Source organism: Bombina bombina, chromosome 2, assembly GCF_027579735.1.
Source record: "Bombina bombina isolate aBomBom1 chromosome 2, aBomBom1.pri, whole genome shotgun sequence".
Taxonomy (NCBI): Eukaryota; Metazoa; Chordata; class Amphibia; order Anura; family Bombinatoridae; genus Bombina; species Bombina bombina.
In genome coordinates, this window is record NC_069500.1 from 894,589,302 (window position 1) to 894,610,952 (window position 21,651).

A 21,651-nucleotide genomic window follows, 5' to 3' on the forward strand; every position below is an offset into this window, starting at 1 on the left:
AGACTCTCTCTCTTCGCTCAGGCTTGGGCAAGAGATGTTCTGGATCCTTGGGCGCTAGAAATAGTCTCCCAAGGTTATCTTCTGGAATTCAAGGGGCTTCCCCCAAGGGGGAGGTTCCACAGGTCTCAATTGTCTTCAGACCACATAAAAAAACAGGCATTCTTACATTGTGTAGAAGACCTGTTAAAGATGGGAGTGATTCATCCTTTTCCATTAGGAGAACAAGGGATGGGGTTCTACTCCAATCTGTTCGTAGTTCCCAAAAAAGAGGGAACATTCAGACCAATCTTAGATCTCAAGATCCTAAACAAGTTTCTCAAGGTTCCATCGTTCAAAATGGAAACCATTCGAACTATTCTTCCTTCCATCCAGGAAGGTCAATTCATGACCACGGTGGATTTAAAGGATGCGTATCTACATATTCCTATCCACAAGGAACATCATCGGTTCCTAAGGTTCGCATTCCTGGACAAGCATTACCAGTTTGTGGCACTTCCGTTCGGATTAGCCACTGCTCCAAGGATTTTCACAAAGGTACTAGGGTCCCTTCTAGCGGTGCTAAGACCAAGGGGCATTGCAGTAGTACCTTACTTGGACGACATTCTGATTCAAGCGTCGTCCCTTCCTCAAACAAAGGCTCACACGGACATTGTCCTGGCCTTTCTCAGATCTCACGGGTGGAAAGTGAACGCAGAAAAATGTTCTCTGTCTCCGTCAACAAGGGTTCCCTTCTTGGGAACAATAATAGACTCCTTAGAAATGAGGATTTTTCTGACAGAGGCCAGAAAATCAAAACTTCTGAACTCTTGTCAAATACTTCATTCTGTTCCTCTTCCTTCCATAGCGCAGTGCATGGAAGTAATAGGTTTGATGGTAGCGGCAATGGACATAGTTCCTTTTGCACGCATTCATCTAAGACCATTACAACTGTGCATGCTCAGTCAGTGGAATGGGGACTATACAGACTTGTCTCCGACGATACAAGTAAATCAGAGGACCAGAGATTCACTCCGTTGGTGGCTGTCCCTGGACAACCTGTCACAGGGGATGAGCTTCCGCAGACCAGAGTGGGTCATTGTCACGACCGACGCCAGTCTGGTGGGCTGGGGCGCGGTCTGGGGACCCCTGAAAGCTCAGGGTCTTTGGTCTCGGGAAGAATCTCTTCTACCGATAAATATTCTGGAACTGAGAGCGATACTCAATGCTCTCAAGGCTTGGCCTCAGCTAGCAAAGGCCAAGTTCATACGGTTTCAATCAGACAACATGACGACTGTTGCGTACATCAACCATCAGGGGGGAACAAGGAGTTCCCTGGCGATGGAAGAAGTGACCAAAATCATTCAATGGGCGGAGACTCACTCCTGCCACTTGTCTGCAATCCACATCCCAGGAGTGGAAAATTGGGAAGCGGATTTTCTGAGTCGTCAGACATTTCATCCGGGGGAGTGGGAACTCCATCCGGAAATCTTTGCCCAAATCACTCAATTGTGGGGCATTCCAGACATGGATCTGATGGCCTCTCGTCAGAACTTCAAGGTTCCTTGCTACGGGTCCAGATCCAGGGATCCCAAGGCGACTCTAGTAGATGCACTAGTAGCACCTTGGACCTTCAAACTAGCTTATGTATTCCCGCCGTTTCCTCTCATCCCCAGGCTGGTAGCCAGGATCAATCAGGAGAGAGCATCGGTGATCTTGATAGCTCCTGCGTGGCCACGCAGGACTTGGTATGCAGACCTGGTGAATATGTCATCGGCTCCACCATGGAAGCTACCTTTGAGACGAGACCTTCTTGTTCAAGGTCCGTTCGAACATCCGAATCTGGTCTCACTCCAACTGACTGCTTGGAGATTGAACGCTTGATCTTATCAAAGCGAGGGTTCTCAGATTCTGTCATTGATACTCTTGTTCAGGCCAGAAAGCCTGTAACTAGAAAAATTTACCACAAAATATGGAAAAAATATATCTGTTGGTGTGAATCTAAAGGATTCCCTTGGGACAAGGTAAAAATTCCTAAGATTCTATCCTTCCTTCAAGAAGGTTTGGAGAAAGGATTATCTGCTAGTTCCTTGAAGGGACAGATTTCTGCCTTGTCTGTGTTACTTCACAAAAAACTGGCAGCTGTGCCAGATGTTCAAGCCTTTGTTCAGGCTCTGGTTAGAATCAAGCCTGTTTACAAACCTTTGACTCCTCCTTGGAGTCTCAATTTAGTTCTTTCAGTTCTTCAGGGGGTTCCGTTTGAACCCTTACATTCCGTTGATATTAAGTTATTATCTTGGAAAGTTTTGTTTTTGGTTGCAATTTCTTCTGCTAGAAGAGTTTCAGAATTATCTGCTCTGCAGTGTTCTCCTCCTTATCTGGTGTTCCATGCAGATAAGGTGGTTTTACGTACTAAACCTGGTTTTCTTCCGAAAGTTGTTTCTAACAAAAACATTAACCAGGAGATAGTCGTGCCTTCTTTGTGTCCGAATCCAGTTTCAAAGAAGGAACGTTTGTTGCACAATTTGGATGTTGTTCGTGCTCTAAAATTCTATTTAGATGCTACAAAGGATTTTAGACAAACATCTTCCTTGTTTGTTGTTTATTCTGGTAAAAGGAGAGGTCAAAAAGCAACTTCTAACTCTCTCTCTTTTTGGCTTAAAAGCATCATCAGATTGGCTTACGAGACTGCCGGACGGCAGCCTCCTGAAAGAATCACAGCTCATTCCACTAGGGCTGTGGCTTCCACATGGGCCTTCAAGAACGAGGCTTCTGTTGATCAGATATGTAAGGCAGCGACTTGGTCTTCACTGCACACTTTTACTAAATTTTACAAATTTGATACTTTTGCTTCTTCTGAGGCTATTTTTGGGAGAAAGGTTTTGCAAGCCGTGGTGCCTTCCATCTAGGTGACCTGATTTGCTCCCTCCCTTCATCCGTGTCCTAAAGCTTTGGTATTGGTTCCCACAAGTAAGGATGACGCCGTGGACCGGACACACCTATGTTGGAGAAAACAGAATTTATGTTTACCTGATAAATTACTTTCTCCAACGGTGTGTCCGGTCCACGGCCCGCCCTGGTTTTTTAATCAGGTCTGATAATTTATTTTCTTTAACTACAGTCACCACGGTATCATATGGTTTCTCCTATGCAAATATTCCTCCTTTACGTCGGTCGAATGACTGGGGAAGGCGGAGCCTAGGAGGGATCATGTGACCAGCTTTGCTGGGCTCTTTGCCATTTCCTGTTGGGGAAGAGAATATCCCACAAGTAAGGATGACGCCGTGGACCGGACACACCGTTGGAGAAAGTAATTTATCAGGTAAACATAAATTCTGTTTTCGTTTTTTTGATCCGTTTTTTGAACTAAGGGGTTAATCATCCATTTGCAAGTGGATGCAATGCTCTGCTAGCCTATTACATACACTGTAAAAATTTCGTTTGATTTACTGCATTTTTTCACTGTTTTTCAAATTCTGACAAAATTTGTTTCTCTTAAAGGCACAGTACCGTTTTTTATATTTGCTTGTTAACTTGATTTAAAGTGTTTTCCAAGCTTGCTAGTCTCATTACTAGTCTGTATAAACATGTCTGACATAGAAGAAACTCCTTGTTCATTATGTTTAAAAGCCATGGTGGAACCCCCTCTTAGAATGTGTACCAAATGTACTGATTTCATTTTATGCAATAAAGATCATATTCTGTTTTTAAAAAAATTATCACCAGAAGAATCTGACGAAGGGAAATTTATGCCGACTAACTCTCCCCACGTGTCAGACCCTTTGACTCCCGCCCAAGGGACTCACGCTCAAATGGCGCCAAGTACATCTAGGGCGCCCATAGCGTTTACTTTACAAGACATGGCGGCAGTCATGGATAATACACTGTCAGCGGTATTAGCCAGACTACCTGAACTTAGAGGTTAGCGAGATAGCTCTGGGGTGAGACAAAATGCAGAGCATACTGACGCTTTAAGAACCATGTCTGATACTGCCTCACAATATGCAGAAGCTGAGGAAGGAGAGCTTCAGTCAGTGGGTGATGTTAATGACTCAGGAAAGATACCTGATTCTAATATTTCTGCATTTAAATTTAAGCTTGAACACCTCCGCGTGTTACTTAGGGAGGTTTTAGCTGCTCTGAATGACTGTGATACCATTGCAGTGCCAGAGAAATTTTGTAGACTGGATAAATGCTTTGCAGTGCCGGTGTGTACTGATGTTTTTCCAATACCTAAAAGGTTTACAGAAATTATTAATAAGGAATGGGATAGACCAGGTGTGCCGTTCTCTTCCCCTCCTATTTTTAGAAAAATGTTTTCCAATAGACGCCACCACACGGGACTTATGGCAGACAGTCCCTAAGGTGGAGGGAGCAGTTTCTACTCTAGCAAAGCGTACTACTATCCCTGTCGAGGACAGTTGTGCTTTTTTAGAGCCAATGGATAAAAAATTAGAATGTTACCTTAAGAAAATATTTATTCAACAAGGTTTTATCCTACAGCCCATTGCATGCATTGCCCCTGTCACTGCTGCTGCGGCGTACTGGTTTGAGTCTCTGGAAGAGGCTTTACAGGTAGAGACTCCATTGGGTGACATACTTGGCAAACTTAGAGCACTTAAGCTAGCCAATTATTTTATTTCTGATGCCATTGTTCATTTGAATAAACTAACGGCTAAGAATTCTGGTTTTGCTATACAGGCGCGCAGAGCGCTATGGCTTAAATCATGGTCAGCTGACGTGACTTTAAAATCTAAGCTACTTAACATTCCCTTCAAGGGGCAGACCCTATTCGGGCCTGGTTTGAAGGAGATTATTGCTGATATCACGGGAGGAAAAGGTTGTGCCCTTCCTCAGAACAGGTCCAAATCTAGGGCCAAACAGTCTAATTTTCGTGCCTTTCAAAACTTCAAGGCAGGTGCGGCATCAACTTCCTCTAATAATAAACAAGAGGGAACTTTTGCTCAATCCAAGACGGTCTGGAGACCAAACCAGACCTGGAAAAAAGGTAAGCAGGTCAAAAAGCCTGCTGCTGCCTCTAAGACAGCATGAAGGAACGACCCCCTATCCGGTAACGGATCTAGTAGGGGGCAGACTTTCACTCTTCGCCCAGGCGTGGGCAAGAGATGTTCAGGATCCCTGGGCGTTGGAAATTATATCCCAGGGATATCTTCTGGACTTCAAAGCTTCACCTTTCACAATTATCTGCAAACCAGATAAAGAGTGAGGCATTCTTACACTGTGTACAAGACCTCCTAGTTATGGGAGTGATCCATCCAGTTCCAAAGGAGGAACAGTGTTTTTACTCAAATCTGTTTGTGGTTCCCAAAAAAGAGGGAACCTTCAGACCGATTTTGGATCTAAAGATCTTAAACAAATTCCTCAAAGTTCCGTCGTTCAAGATGAAAACTATTCGTACCATCCTACCACTGATCCAGGAGGGTCAATATATGACTAAAGTGGATCTAAAGGATGCTTATCTTCACATTCCGATACACAAAGATCATCATCGGTTTCTCAGGTTTGCCTTTCAAGACAGGCATTACCAGTTGTAGCTCTTCCCTTTGGATTAGCTACAGCCCCAAGAATCTTTACAAAGGTTCTAGGGTCGCTTTTGGCGGTCCTAAGGCCGCGGGGCATAGCAGTAGCCCCTTATTTAGACGACATCCTGATACAGGCGTCAAACTTCCAAATTGCCAAGTCTCATACGGACATAGTACTGGCATTTCTGAGGTCGCATGGGTGGAAAGTGAACGAGGAAAAGTGTTCTCTATCCCCACTCACAAGAGTTTCCTTTCTAGGGACTCTGATAGATTCTGTAGAAATGAAAATTTACCTTGACGGAGTCCAGGTTAGCAAAGCTTCTAAATTCCTGTCGGGTTCTTCATTCCATTCCGCGCCCTTTGGTGGCTCAGTGTATGGAAGTAATCGGCTTAATGGTAGCGGCAATGGACATAGTGCCGTTTGCACGCTTACATCTCAGACCGCTGCAACTATGCAGGCTCAGTCAGTGGAGCGGGGATTACACAGATTTGGCCCCTCAACTGAATCTGGACCAAGAGACCAGGGATCCTCTTCCCTGGTGGCTATCTCGGGTCCATCTGTCCAAAGGTATGACCTTCGCAGGCCAGATTGGACTATTGTAACAACAAATGCCAGCCTTCTAGGTTGGGGTGCAGTCTGGAACTCCCTGTAGGCTCAGGGATCGTGGACTCAGGAGGAGTCTCTCCTTCCAATAAATATTCTGGAACTAAGAGCGATATTCAAGGCTCTTCAGGTTTGGCCTCAGTTAGCAACTCTGAGGTACATCAAATTTCAGTCGGTCAACATCACGACTGTAGCTTACATCAACCATCGAGGGGGAACAAGAAGTTCCCTAGAGATGTTAGAAGTTTCAAAAATAATTCACTGGGCAGAGATTCACTCTTGCCACCTATCAGCTATCCATATCCCAGGTGTAGAGCACTGGGAGGCGGATTTTCTAAGTCGTCAGACTTTTCATCCGGGAGAGTGGGAACTCCATCCGGAGGTATTTGCACAACTGATTCTCCGTTGGGGCAAACCAGAACTGGATCTCATGGCGTCTCGCCAGAACGCCAAGCTTCCGTGTTACGGATCCAGGTCCAGGGATCCTAAGGCGACACTGATAGATACTCTAGCAGCGCCCTGGTCTTTCAACCTGGCTTATGTGTTTCCACCGTTTCCTCTGCTCCCTCGACTGATTGCCAAGATCAAGCAGGAGAGAGCATCAGTGATTCTGATAGCACCTCCGTGGCCACGCAGGACCTGGTATGCAGATCTAGTGAACATGTCATCCTTTCCACCATGGTCTCTGCCTCTGAGACAGGACCTTCTACTTCAGGGTCCTTTCAACCATCCAAATCTCATTTCTCTGAGGCTGACTGCCTGGAGATTGAATGCTTGATTTTATCAAAGCGTGGCTTCTCCGAGTCAGTTATTGATACCTTAATACAGGCACGAAAGCCTGTCACCAGGAAAATTTACCATAAGGTATGGCGTAGATATCTTTATTGGTGTGAATCCAAGGGTTACTCATGGAGTAAGGTCAGGATTCCTAGGATTTTATCTTTTCTCCAAGAAGGTTTGGAAAAAGGATTGTCAGCTAGTTTCTTAAAGGGACAGATTTTTGCTCTGTCTATACTTTTGCACTAGCGTCTGGCAGATGTTCCAGACGTTCAGGCATTTTGTCAGGCTTTAGTTTGAATCAAGCCTGTGTTTAAACCTGTTGCTCCACCATGGAGCTTAAACTTGGTTCTTAAGGTTCTTCAAGGAGTTCCGTTTGAACCTCTTCATTCCATAGATATCAAACTTTTATCTTGGAAAGTTTTTTTTTTTTTTTTTTTTTGGTAGCTATTTCCTCGGCTCGTAGAGTCTCTGAGCTATCTGCCTTACAATGTGATTCTCCTTATCTGATTTTTCATACGGATAAGGTAGTCCTGCGTACCAAACCTGGGTTCTTACCTAAGGTGGTATCTAACAAGAATATCAATCAAGAGATTGTGGTTCCATCCTTGTGTTACACAATCTGGACGTGGTCTGTGCTTTAAAGTTTTACTTACAAGCTACTAAAGATTTTCGTCAAACATCTGCTTTGTTTGTTGTCTACTCTGGACAGAGGAGAGGTCAAAAGGCTTTGGCAACCTCTTTTTCTTTTTGGCTAAGAAGCTTAATCCGCTTAGCCTATGAGACTGCTTGGCAGCAGCCTCCTGAAAGGATTACAGCTCATTCCACTAGAGCTGTGGCTTCCACTTGGGCCTTTAAAAATGAGGCTTCTGTTGAACAGATTTGCAAGGCGGCGACTTGGTCTTCGCTTCATACTTTTTCAAAATTTTACAAATTTGATACTTTTGCTTCTTCGGAGGCTATATTTGGGAGAAAGGTTTTACAGGCAGTGGTTCCTTCCATTTAAGTTCCTGCCTTGTCCCTCCCTTCATCCGTGTACTTTAGCTTTGGTATTGGTATCCCACAAGTAATGGATGATCCGTGGACTGGATACACCTTACAAGAGAAAACACAATTTATGCTTACCTGATAAATTTATTTCTCTTGTGTATCCAGTCCACGGCCCGCCCTGTCATTTTAAGGCAGGTAATTTTTAAATTTAAACTACAGTAACCACTACACCCTATGGTTCCTCCTTTCTCGGCTTGTTTTCGGTCGAATGACTGGCTATGACAGTTAGGGGAGGAGCTATATTACAGCTCTGCTGTGGGTGTCCTCTTGCAACTTCCTGTTGGGAATGAGAATATCCCACAAGTAATGGATGATCCGTGGACTGGATACACCACAAGAGAAATAAATTTATCAGGTAAGCATAAATTGTGTTTTTTTTTCAACTTTGTATAAAAACGTGTTTGTTACATTGACATTCTACTGTATGTATATTTAAGTACAGTTTAATATAACAGACAAGAAATGCTTACCTTTCACAAACATCTTCTATTACTTTGAAAGCACTGAAGGAATCACTGCCTCCAGCTCTTTCCACTTTCTTCAAATGTGTTCTTCTGTGAATTGCTTCTATCAGGGGTCAAGTCCTACAAAAAATAGTGTGGGAACTCACCAAGACTCCCACCCCCTGTCACAATTAATTTTGTGTGTGTATATATATATATATATATATATATATATATATATATATATATTTCTTTCATGTAATTAGCAAGAGTCCATGAGCTAGTGACGTATGGGATATACATTCCTACCAGGAGGGGCAAAGTTTCCCAAACCTCAAAATGCCTATAAATACACCCCTCACCACACCCACAAATCAGTTTTACAAACTTTGCCTCCTATGGAGGTGGTGAAGTAAGTTTGTGCTAGATTCTACGTTGATATGCGCTCTGCAGCAGGTTGGAGCCCGGTTTTCCTCTCAGCGTGCAGTGAATGTCAGAGGGATGTGAGGAGAGTATTGCCTATTTGAATTCAATGATCTCCTTCTACGGGGTCTATTTCATAGGTTCTCTGTTATCGGTCGTAGAGATTCATCTCTTACCTCCCTTTTCAGATCGACAATATACTCTTATATATACCATTACCTCTACTGATTTTCGTTTCAGTACTGGTTTGGCTTTCTACAACTTGTAGATGAGTGTCCTGGGGTAAGTAAGTCTTATTTTCTGTGACACTCTAAGCTAAGTTCTAAATATATGTATTCAAACATTTATTTGCCTTGACTCAGGATGTTGAACGTTCCTTATTTCAGACAGTCAGTTTCATATTTGGGATAATGCATATGAATAAATCAATTTTTTTTTTTTTTTACCTTAAAATTTGACTTTTTTCCCTGTGGGCTGTTAGGCTCGCGGGGGCTGAAAATGCTTCATTTTATTGCGTCATTCTTGGCGCGGACTTTTTTGGCGCGAAATTTTTTTTTCTGTTTCCGGCGTCATACTTTTTTTGCGCCAAAAGTGTCGGCGTTCCGGATGTGGCGTCATTTTTGGCGCCAAAAGCATTTAGGCGCCAAATAATGTGGGCGTCTTTTTTGGCGCTTAAAAAATATGGGCGTCACTATTGTCTCCACATTATTTAAGTCTTATTTTTTTATTGCTTCTGGTTGCTAGAAGCTTGTTCACTGGCATTTTTTCCCATTCCTGAAACTGTCATTTAAGGAATTTGATCAATTTTGCTTTATATGTTGTTTTTTCTATTACATATTGCAAGATGTCCCACGTTAACACTGAGTCAGAAGATACTTCTGGAAAGTCGCTGTCTGGTGCTGGATCTACCAAAGCTAAGTGTATCTGCTGTAAACTTATGGTATCTGTTCCTCCAGCTGTTGTTTGTACTGATTGTCATGACAAATTTGTTAATGCAGATAATATTTCCTTTAGTACTGTTACATTACCTGTTGCTGTTCTGTCAACATCTAATACTCAGAGTGTTCCTGATAACATAAGAGATTTTGTTTCTAAATCCATTAAGAAGGCTATGTCTGTTATTCCTCCTTCTAGTAAACGTAAAAAGTCTTTTAAAACTTCTAATTTTTTCAGATGAATTTTTAAATGAACATCATCATTCTGATTCTGATAATGGTTCTTCTGGTTCAGAGGATTCTGTCTCAGAGGTTGATGCTGATAAATCTTCATATTTATTTAAAATGGAATTTATTCGTTCTTTACTTAAAGAAGTCCTAATTGCATTAGAAATAGAGGATTCTAGTCCTCTTGATACTAAATCTAAACGTTTAGATAAGGTTTTTAAATCTCCTGTAGTTATTCCAGAAGTTTTTTCTGTCCCTGATGCTATTTCTGAAGTAATTTCCAGGGAATGGAATAATTTGGGTAATTCATTTACTCCTTCTAAACGTTTTAAACAATTATATCCTGTGCCATCTGACAGATTAGAGTTTTGGGACAAAATCCCTAAGGTTGATGGGGCTGTCTCTACTCTTGCTAAGCGTACTACTATTCCTACGGCAGATGGTACTACCTTTAAGGATCCTTTAGATAGGAAAATTGAATCCTTTCTAAGAAAAGCTTACTTGTGTTCAGGTAATCTTCTTAGACCTGCTATATCTTTAGCGGATGTTGCTGCAGCTTCAACTTTTTGGTTAGAAGCTTTAGCGCAACAAGTAACAGATCATAATTCTCATAGCATTATTAATCTTCTTCAACATGCTAATAATTTTATTTGTGATGCCATCTTTGATATCATTAGAGTTGATGTCAGGTATATGTCTCTAGCTATTTTAGCTAGAAGAGCTTTATAGCTTAAAACTTGGAATGCTGATATGTCTTCTAAGTCAACTTTGCTTTCCCTTTCTTTCCAGGGTAATAAATTATTTGGTTCTCAGTTGGATTCTATTATCTCAACTGTTACTGGAGGGAAAGGAACTTTTTTACCACAGGATAAAAATTCTAAAGGTAAATTTAGGTCTAATAATCGCTTTCGTTCCTTTCGTCACAATAAGGAACAAAAGCCTGATCCTTCACCCACAGGAGCGGTGTCAGTTTGGAAACCATCTCCAGTCTGGAATAAATCCAAGCCTTTTAGAAAACCAAAGTCAGCTCCTAAGTCCACATGAAGGTGCGGCCCTCATTCCAGCTCAGCTGGTAGGGGGCAGATTACGTTTTTTCAAAGAAATTTGGATCAATTCCGTTCACAATCTTTGGATTCAGAACATTGTTTCAGAAGGGTACAGAATTGGCTTCAAGATAAGGCCTCCTGCAAAGAGATTTTTTCTTTCCCGTGTCCCAGTAAACCCAGCGAAGGCTCAAGCATTTCTGAATTGTGTTTCAGATCTAGAGTTGGCTGGAGTAATTATGCCAGTTCCAGTTCTGGAACAGGGGCTGGGGTTTTATTCAAATCTCTAAATTTTACAAAAGAAGGAGAATTCCTTCAGACCAGTTCTGGATCTAAAAATATTGAATCGTTATGTAAGGATACCAACATTCAAAATGGTAACTATAAGGACTATCCTGCCTTTTGTTCAGCAAGGGCATTATATGTCTACAATAGATTTACAGGATTCATATCTGCATATTCCGATTCATCCAGATCACTATCAGTTTCTGAGATTCTCTTTCCTAGACAAGCATTACCAGTTTGTGGCTCTACCGTTTGGCCTAGCAACAGCTCCAAGAATTTTTACAAAGGTTCTCGGTGCCCTTCTGTCTGTAATCAGAGAACAGGGTATTGTGGTATTTCCTTATTTGGACGATATCTTGGTACTTGCTCAGTCTTCACATTTAGCAGAATCTCATACGAATCGACTTGTGTTGTTTCTTCAAGATCATGGTTGGAGGATCAATTTACCAAAAAGTTCATTGATTCCTCAGACAAGGGTAACCTTTTTAGGTTTCCAGATAGATTCAGTGTCCATGACTCTGTCTTTGACAGACAAGAGACGTCTAAAATTGATATCAGCTTGTCGAAACCTTCAGTCACAATCATTCCCTTCGGTAGCCTTATGCATGGGAATTCTAGGTCTTATGACTGCTGCATCGGACGCGATCCCCTTTGCTCGTTTTCACATGCGACCTCTTCAGCTCTGTATGCTGAACCAGTGGTGCAGGGATTACACAAAGATATCTCAATTAATATCTTTAAAACTGATTGTACGACACTCTCTGACGTGGTGGACAGATCACCATCGTTTAGTTCAGGGGGCTTCTTTTGTTCTTCCGACCTGGACTGTAATTTCAACAGATGCAAGTCTTACAGGTTGGGGAGCTATGTGGGGGTCTATGACAGCACAAGGGGATTGGGAATCTCAGGAGGTGAGATTACCGATCAATATTTTGGAACTCCGTGCAATTTTCAGAGCCCTTCAGTCATGGCCTCTTCTAAAGAGAGAATCGTTCATTTGTTTTCAGACAGACAATGTCACAACTGTGGCATACATCAATCATCAAGGAGGGCCTCACAGTCCTCTGGCTATGAAAGAAGTATCTCGAATTCTGGTATGGGCGGAATCCAGCTCCTGTCTAGTTTCTGCGGTTCATATCCCAGGTATAGACAATTGGGAAGCGGATTATCTCAGTCGCCAAACGTTACATCCGGGCGAATGGTCTCTTCACCCAGAGGTATTTCTTCAGATTGTTCAAATGTGGGGACTTCCAGAAATAGATCTGATGGCCTCTCATCTAAACAAGAAACTTCCCAGGTATCTGTCCAGATCCAGGGATCCTCAAGCGGAAGCAGTGGATGCATTGTCACTTCCTTGGAAGTATCATCCTGCCTATATCTTTCCGCCTCTAGTTCTTCTTCCAAGAGTAATCTCCAAGATTCTGAAGGAATGCTCATTTGTTCTGCTGGTAGCTCCAGCATGGCCTCACAGGTTTTGGTATGCGGATCTTGTCCGTGATGGCCTCTTGCCAGCCGTGGACTCTTCCGTTAACACCAGACCTTCTGTCGCAAGGTCCTTTTTTCCATCAGGATCTCAAATCCTTAAATTTAAAGGTGTGGAGATTGAACGCTTGATTCTTAGTCAAAGAGGTTTCTCTGACTCTGTGATTAATACTATGTTACAGGCTCGTAAATCCGTATCTAGGGAGATATATTATAGAGTCTGGAAGACTTATATTTCTTGGTGTCTTTCTCATCATTTTTCCTGGCATTCTTTTAGAATTCCGAGAATTTTACAGTTTCTTCAGGATGGTTTGGATAAAGGTTTGTCTGCAAGTTCCTTGAAAGGACAAATCTCTGCTCTTTCTGTTCTTTTTCACAGAAAGATTGCTAATCTTCCTGACATTCGTTGTTTTGTACAAGCTTTGGTTCGTATAAAACCTGTCATTAACTCAATTTCTCCTCCTTGGAGTTTGAATTTGGTTCTGGGGGCTCTTCAAGCTCCTCCGTTTGAACCTATGCATTCATTGGACATTAAATTACTTTCTTGGAAAGTTTTGTTCCTTTTGGCCATCTCTTCTGCCAGAAGAGTTTCTGAATTATCTGCTCTTTCTTGTGAGTCTCCTTTTCTGATTTTTCACCAGGATAAGGCGGTGTTGCGAACTTCTTTTAAATTTTTACCTAAGGTTGTGAATTCTAACAACATTAGTAGAGAAATTGTGGTTCCTTCATTATGTCCTAATCCTAAGAAATGTTGAAGCTACTAAGAATTTCAGAAAGACTTCTAGTCTATTTGTTATCTTTTCCGGTTCGAGGAAAGGTCAGAAGGCCTCTGCCATTTCTTTGGCATCTTGGTTGAAATCTTTAATTCATCATGCTTATGTCGAGTCGGGTAAAACTCTGCCTCAAAGGATTACAGCTCATTCTACTAGGTCTTTGCATACTTTTACTAAATTCTACCATTTTGATGTGTTTTCTTCTTCTGAAGCTGTTTTTGGTAGAAAAGTACTTCAGGCAGCTGTTTCAGTTTGAATCTTCTGCTTATATTTTCAGTTTTTTTCTTTATAAGATTTAAACTTTATTTTTGGGTGTGGATTATTTTCAGCTGAATTGGCTGTCTTTATTTTATCCCTCCCTCTCTAGTGACTCTTGCGTGGAAGATCCACATCTTGGGTAGTCATTATCCCATACGTCACTAGCTCATGGACTCTTGCTAATTACATGAAAGAAAACATAATTTATGTAAGAACTTACCTGATAAATTCATTTCTTTCATATTAGCAAGAGTCCATGAGGCCCACCCCTTTTTTTGTGGTGGTTATGATTTTTTTGTATAAAGCACAATTATTCCAATTCCTTATATTTATGCTTCGCACTTTTTTCTTATCACCCCACTTCTTGGCTATTCGTTAAACTGATTTGTGGGTGTGGTGAGGGGTGTATTTATAGGCATTTTGAGGTTTGGGAAACTTTGCCCCTCCTGGTAGGAATGTATATCCCATACGTCACTAGCTCATGGACTCTTGCTAATATGAAAGAAATGAATTTATCAGGTAAGTTCTTACATAAATTATGTTATAAACACCCACACACACACACACACACACACACACACACACTGTATTTATATGTATATTATCTATACACTTTGATTAATGAAAGCAAATACAATTCAATGAAGAGTTGAATGGTTGCCTTTGGGCCTGAGAATCCTCCTCTGTCACACAGTCTCAACCACTTAAGGTGCAAACATCCTATTTCTGCTGAAGGGAGCTAAATAACCCAAGAGCAAACCACACAGAAATGTAAGCTCCATGTGTTCCACGCAGTGCAGGGAGATCACACCGCAGGATCGCTGACAGGCTTGCATGTAGTGTATTGTATGAATTGTTACTGCCCATTACTAGAGGATCTCACTATCCCTCTAACCAGACTGTGCTCCGGCTTCTCCCACCAGCAGCAGCAGTGTTTAATGAAGCGTTTCTGCTCACTGTCCAGAGGGAACTTAGTTCCTCCTGCAAAAATAGTGCAGGAACTCCGTTCCCATGCGTTCCCACCCATCTTGACCCCTGGCTTCTATATCCTTTTGGGTGGGTTGGGAAGCAATGGAGTGATGCTGGTAATATTGGGTTTAGCTGCAGGGGTGGATGCTGCCCCTGGCAAAGATCCAATATCCTGTGGTGTTTGGGAGAGCAACTGTACTTATGTTTTATGTTGTCTAGTCCCAAGTTGTGAATGCAGATTGAGGAAAGAATAGAGCAAAATATGTGGAACTACGGTCGACAATGGGTCTCATTAGAGAGTGAGACACATTTAAAGATGAATTGTCCTCATTGGACATCTTTGTGAATTTGTGTGTCTTGAGACAGCAGCCATTTAATTGCGCAACGTAGCTTTGAGTCATTGCAAGTGTCGGTATATATGCACAATAGTGTGTATAGTGAATCAAGGGAGTCCAGCTATCCTTAGATAAAACAAAATTCTTTATTGGATCCTTTAAAACAGCAAACAGCAAACATAGACGGTGTAGAGGGCGCAGCACTGTCTGGCTTACATGTTTCGGATACACTCCGTAGTCATAGCCTACAGTGATGTGCCTCACACCTGTTAAAATACCTTAAAAACAAATGTGATTTGCAAAATATAAAGAAACGCCCACCTACTCTATCCACTAAGAAAGAGTTAGTCATTATTATTCACCTGTGTAGCAAGCACTATTGTTGTTGATCCAAGCATAATAGTTTCAAATGCAGTATGAAGAATAAAAAATAATAATACTGCATATGACTGTACTGATTACTATTTACAAAGTCACATATAGTTGTCCAGTACAATAAATGTATATATAGAGAGCAGAAACAAGATTGGATAAACATCACTAAAACATATGTTTGAACTCTAAAAACTGAGAATACCTGCATAATACTAGTTAGTTGGAGAACATATTATGAACAAAATGGAAGATATTGATATTTATACAAAATGTATGATGTGGATAAAAGGAAATTAATTCTGAGTATTGTATATAATCCTGCAGGGGCCAGAGTGATCAAAACCAGATACTACAATAAAGTAAAGATACTTATATTGGTATTAATATTGAAGGGACAGACCAAGATGCTGGCATACAAAGGACATATATATATATATCAAGGATACAATATACATATAAAATATGGTTGTTAGATTTATATTAATGAAAAATAATCCTCCAAACATGGTGAACAGTATAATGTAGAGATTATTGCCATAGATTCATGACATCATATTTGGAATTTAAACCGTTGGGTAAACGTGTGCCCATGGTAAAAATCCAGTAAGCCTCGCGTCTGGCGAGAAGTTGGTTAATGTTACCTCCCCTGCTAGGTACCACAACCCTCTCAATACCACACCATTTAAAACCTCTAAGATCATTATCGTGATATATACCAAAATGTTGGACAATGGGAGTGGTTGTCCTTTTAGTGGAAAAAGATGACAGATGCTCTCTTATGCGGGAATTGAGGTCACGAGAAGTGAGTCCAATATATTGGAGTTTACACTGGGTACACTCAATAAGATATATAGCTGATTCTGTCCTACAATTCATACAAGAATTGATTTTATATGTTTTATTAGACACCACACTAGTGTATTCCTTAGTAATTCGTGTATATTCACAGGGTTTACACTTACGGTGCCCACATTTGTACATGCCAATATGTTTAAGCCATGAGGCTTTCTCTTTTTGTGTTGGTCTAAGTAAAGTGGGAGAGAGTATTGATCCCAAAGTGGGACTTTTCCGATAAGAGCATCTCAGCCCCCTTTGTACAATGTCAATGAGTTTATCCTCAGCCCGTAATACCTGAAAATGTTTTTTGACTATATTGCAGATTTGTATGTACTGGGCACTATGTGTTGTCACAAAGGTGACATTCTGTTGTTTGCCAGTTTCCTTACTCTTGGGAGTCAAAAGGTCTTGTCTGGATAGATTCTGAACCTGGTGCTTCGCTTTGTTAATTGCTTTTACAGGGAATTGTCTGTCCTTGAGTCTTTTATCAAGGATAATAGACTCCCTTTCAAATTCAGACTGATCAGTACAATTCCTTTTAAGTCTGATATATTCCCCTTTGGCAATGGCAAAGGGGACATGTTTTGGATGACAACTAGTTCCCAGTAAAAGTGAATTGCCAGAGATGGGTTTCCTGTATATAGACGATTTGACTTTACCATCAGTGCCAGCTACCAGAGATAAGTCCAGATAGTTTATGCATCTCTCCTTCAACTCAAAAGTAAATTTCAAACCCACATCGTTTTTATTAAGGGAATCAACAAAAAGTCGGGCAGTCTCAGGGTCACCAGTCCAGATGAAAAGAAGATCTATATATCTCCTATAAAAGGAAACATATTGCTGGTAAGGGTTACTATCTCCAAAGATGTGGTAAAACTCCCACCATCCTAGGAACAAGTTCGCAAAGGATGGCGCGAATTTCGCCCCCATGGCTGTACCACACCTCTGGAGATAGTAAACCCCCTCAAATTTAAAAAAAATTGTGTGACAAAAGAAAACTGGTGACCCTGAGAATAAAACCAATAAATGTGGTAGAAAAATCAGTTTGTCTTTCAAGAAAGAATTGAATAGCCTCCAAACCCTTGGAATGAGGAATACTAGAGTACAAAGAAACAGCGTCTATTGTTAACCATTCTGATGATGAAGACCATTCAACTCCTTCCAAGATGTTAAGGATGTGTTTGGTGTCTCTGACATAGGAGGGGAGAGCAACTACTAATGGCTGCAGAACACAATCTAGCCATTCAGATAAGTTTCCCAGTAGGGAATCAACCCCACTTACAATGGATCTGCCCTGGACTGAATCAAGTGTTTTATGTGTCTTGGGGAGATGGTGAAAAAGTGGCATTTTGGGGTATTCCACCAAAAGATAGGCCACGGTGGATTGATCTAAAATCCCCAATTCCAAACCATCATCTAATAGTTGTTCCAATTCAACTTGGAAGATGCTGGTTGGATCCCTTAACAAAACAGTATAGTCATGTGGTTGATGTAATTGCCTATGGGCCTCATCAATGTACTGTTGTCTATCCATAATTACCACCATACCCCCCTTGTCAGAATTCTTTATGACCAATGTAGTATCCTCTCTAAGAGAAAGAAGTGCCTCCTTTTCAGTAAGGGATAAATTGTGTCTGGGGTTGGGTTTATGCTCTTTGAGATGGATTAGATCTCTCTCTATTCTATTATAGAATGTCTCTATCACAGAGCCACGATTTTGTATAGGATAAAAAGTGGAACGTTTCTTAAGTGTAGGACCTGTCCTGGTGTCTCCTCCAATAATCCCTGCTTCCATTTGAAGCTGTTGAAGTGTAACTACATCACAACATTGTGAAAAACTTAAGGGATCATTAGCTGTTTCACCAGAAGGTCCACCTGTTTGTTCATCATTAGTCTGTTCAGAAAAATGTTTTTTTAGAGTAAGGTTCTGCACTAATTTATTCACATCTAAAATGGTTCTGAATATGTCAAAGTCATTAGTAGGTGCAAAATTTAGACCTCGATTTAAAACTCGATATTGTGTGGTGTTGAATGTCTTGCTAGAAAGATTAACAACATTACCCACTATCCTTGTGTCAATTATTTTTATCTCGTCTGTGGTCTGGGCTCCCTTAGTTGATACCTTTCTTGATTGGTCAGTGTATTCATGGTCAGTGTATTGCTCTTGACCATAGTGCCCCCTCCCCCTGCGTTGGCGTCTGGTTCCTGTGGAAAAACCTGATTAAACATAAGATGTTCAGATGTATTAGAGGAAAATGAGTTGGGTTTAGACTCAACATATGCATTTTGTATAGGTCTGTTGATCGGAATACCACGTGTAGTGCTGGGGGTAAATGATACAGTTGTGATAGGAAGAGAGGTACCAGCTATGTGATTATCAGAATTTACAGAAATACTTGTATTTTGCAAAGCTAATGTATCGCCTTCACTCGAGCCCTCTGACTCACTACCTGAAAAGGTTACATTTTTAGAAGTATTCCCATTTTTATTGTTGTTACTACGGTTTCTACTCCTATTCCTGTTATTTCTCCTCCTCCTACCAAATCTGGGTTGATTACACAAGAAAACACATGCAAAAAATATATCGGCAGTTAAGTGGTACTTTGTAAAAGGGCCATATTAAAAAAAAAAAAAAAAAAAAAAAACAACAAAAAAAGAATACAAAGTGCATAATTTCACATAAAAAAGCAACAAACCTTTTACATTTTTTTTTTAAAGAAGTTTTATCATTGTTAAGAATTCTTCAGCTTTATGTCTTGTAAAGTTCAAATTTAATAATACAATGTAATTGGCCTTCAGAAATTACCACTGGCCTTCAAGAACGTTTATCTGCACTAAAACCTATTCTATACATCTGTGGTCATTACCCAATGTGCAATATACTGAGCACTCTCCAGTCTCAGATGTACTACTCTTGTGCTTACTTTAGTTTATTTGCCATTGCATTGCTAACAATAAAGTCTATATGCTTTTGCTTCTTGCTTATAGATTGTTGAAACTGATGAAACCGTTAAAAAACCGGACCAAATACCAGTAAGTAGTGAGGATGAGAGGATTGCAGTTCTACAGCTGGAGAAGGTCATAGCAGCCGAGCAGACATCAAAATGTAAGTGTTAGCCAGAATCTGTCATAATCTTCATGGCAAACTTGGATGTGCACTGTTTTCCTGAGCATTGGAGTAGACTAAAACTTGTATTCCTTTACTAACAAAACTGATATTGGGTTAATGGTGTATAGTGTCTTGTGAGATATGCTGCATGTATAGATATTTATTCTACTACCTGTGTACTTATTCTGACTTGGCTTGTGCACACACAGTGAAAGATTATATTCCTTAAAACTATTACTTTATGCTTGTAATAATACCTTTAATATTTTGTTCTTTATATGATTCCTGGAACCATCAATGTTAAAAACAAATAATTGGTAGACATAATGATGTATTCAAAACAAACATTAGCCCGTGAATAATATGCAGAAATACATTTTTTTTTAATTATATTCAAATTTGAAAAAATAAGAGTAAAGTCTGCCTTCATAAAGTAATGGGTACCGTAATGTTGTAACCTAGTATTCCCTATGTTTAAAAGCCTGTTATCTCTCTCTAGCTGAGGTCAGTTGTAAATGAGATATGATAATAACAATATTAGTGATTAATTATTTCTGTGATCTATTATTTATTTATATGGCGGTGCAAAACTCCATAGCGCTGGGTACATAGATAGGGGTATGCAATGACAAAGACTTGTGATGAGATGCAAAAACATAACAGACTTAACAAATCTAGTACAGGAGGAGGAAGGCTCACTAGGATCTATAAGCATTTCATGTCTTAAATTATAAAATAATAATTTGACTAATACTATGTTTTCCTTTTGTAACATTTTCTTTAATATTTCATATCTGTTAGTGGACCTTCAAATGAAGCTGTTATCATTCGAAAAAGACAATGACAGCAACGAGCACATTAACTTCATCACAGCAGCTTCCAATCTTAGAGCCAAGATGTACAATATTGAGCCAGCTGACAGGCTGAAGACCAAGCGCATTGCAGGGAAGATCATACCGGCTATCGCCACAGCAACTGCTGCAGTGTCTGGTCTGGTTAGTATGCTTGTCTTATTAGATGTATTCAGAGGTCCCAGTAGGGCTATCCATAAATGTTCTGTAGATAGGTAACCTTGCAATGCATTTATACCAAAAAAAACGCACTCAGGTAGATTTGATGTACCTACACAGGACATTAATAAAATTAAGTAGAGATTAATATTTAGTTATACATAGTTGTTTGATAAGTCCATTTCTGTTCTTTAGGGCCACCTTAGGATATTTATTCCTAGCTACAGTTTGGTTAACTTGCTAGTATTTGACTGGTTATTTCACTGTATGGAGAAGTTTAGCCAGTTGCAATAGCAATTTAGCACTGCTTGCCCTGACGATTTGGTTGTTTTTCACCACTTACCTTTGTTTGGTCTCCTGTGATAGAAAAACTTGAATACGTTTAAAAAAAAAATCAGTGTTTGTTGGGAAACCATAGTGTTGTTTTTAATGTCAATATGTTAATGAAAAAAGCCTTCAGTTTAAACAGAGACAATTATAGAACCTCTCTATACTTAATCTTTCTTGGTTGCCAAAGAGAGCCTTGTGAAAGATAAATAAACTGAAAATCTCCACGCAGTCACTCCTTCTTCACACATACATGTGATGTTCTCTGCAGCTAGGTAGAATCATTTGATTATTGAATCATGTGCATAGAACAGGCTTCAGCCCAGTGCCAGGGTGCAAGAACCTTTTCTTTTCTAAGATATAGTGAGTCCACAGTGTCCTCAATTACTGTTGGGAATATCACTCCTGGCCAGCAGGAGAAGGCAAAAAGCACCACAGCTAAGCTGTTAAGTATCACTCCCCTTCCCACAAACCCCAGTCATTCTCTTTGCCTTTGGTGCAAGGAGGAGGTGCAGTTTTTGGTGTCTGAAGAAAATTGAATTTCTCTGCTTCAAGCACGATTTAACTAGTTGAAAACCAGAGTAGGTTTACTCTGATCTTTCCTTCTCAAGACTGGGTCTAGCCGTACTCCACGTCAGTCTCTTCAGTAGGGCAATGGTGGCTTTAAAGCAGTTGGAAACTTGTAAGGTGGGCCTTGCTGCGTTTTCCTAACACTTTGCTGCCCGAGTATAATAAGACAGAGTAGGTTTACTCGGTTCTTTATTTTTTCTACAGTCCTCTGTGAGGAGTGGCTTTCTCTCATGCTGTCCTCCTGCAGGAAGGCTAGATACAGGTAAGTGCCTTTCTGTCTTATAGGGTGGAGATTTGGC

At 40.6% G+C, this 21,651-nt stretch overlaps 1 protein-coding gene across 1 annotated transcript in view; it reads left to right on the forward strand.

Moving 5' to 3' along the window:
* The window catches only part of UBA6 (ubiquitin like modifier activating enzyme 6), a 250,035-nt gene that overhangs the window by 178,658 nt on the left and 49,726 nt on the right, over nt 1-21,651 (forward strand). The window contains exons 28-29 of the mRNA XM_053703266.1: nt 19,325-19,442; nt 20,247-20,440. Coding sequence (XP_053559241.1) covers nt 19,325-19,442; nt 20,247-20,440 — 312 coding nt within the window. The remainder of the gene's footprint in view (nt 1-19,324; nt 19,443-20,246; nt 20,441-21,651) is intronic.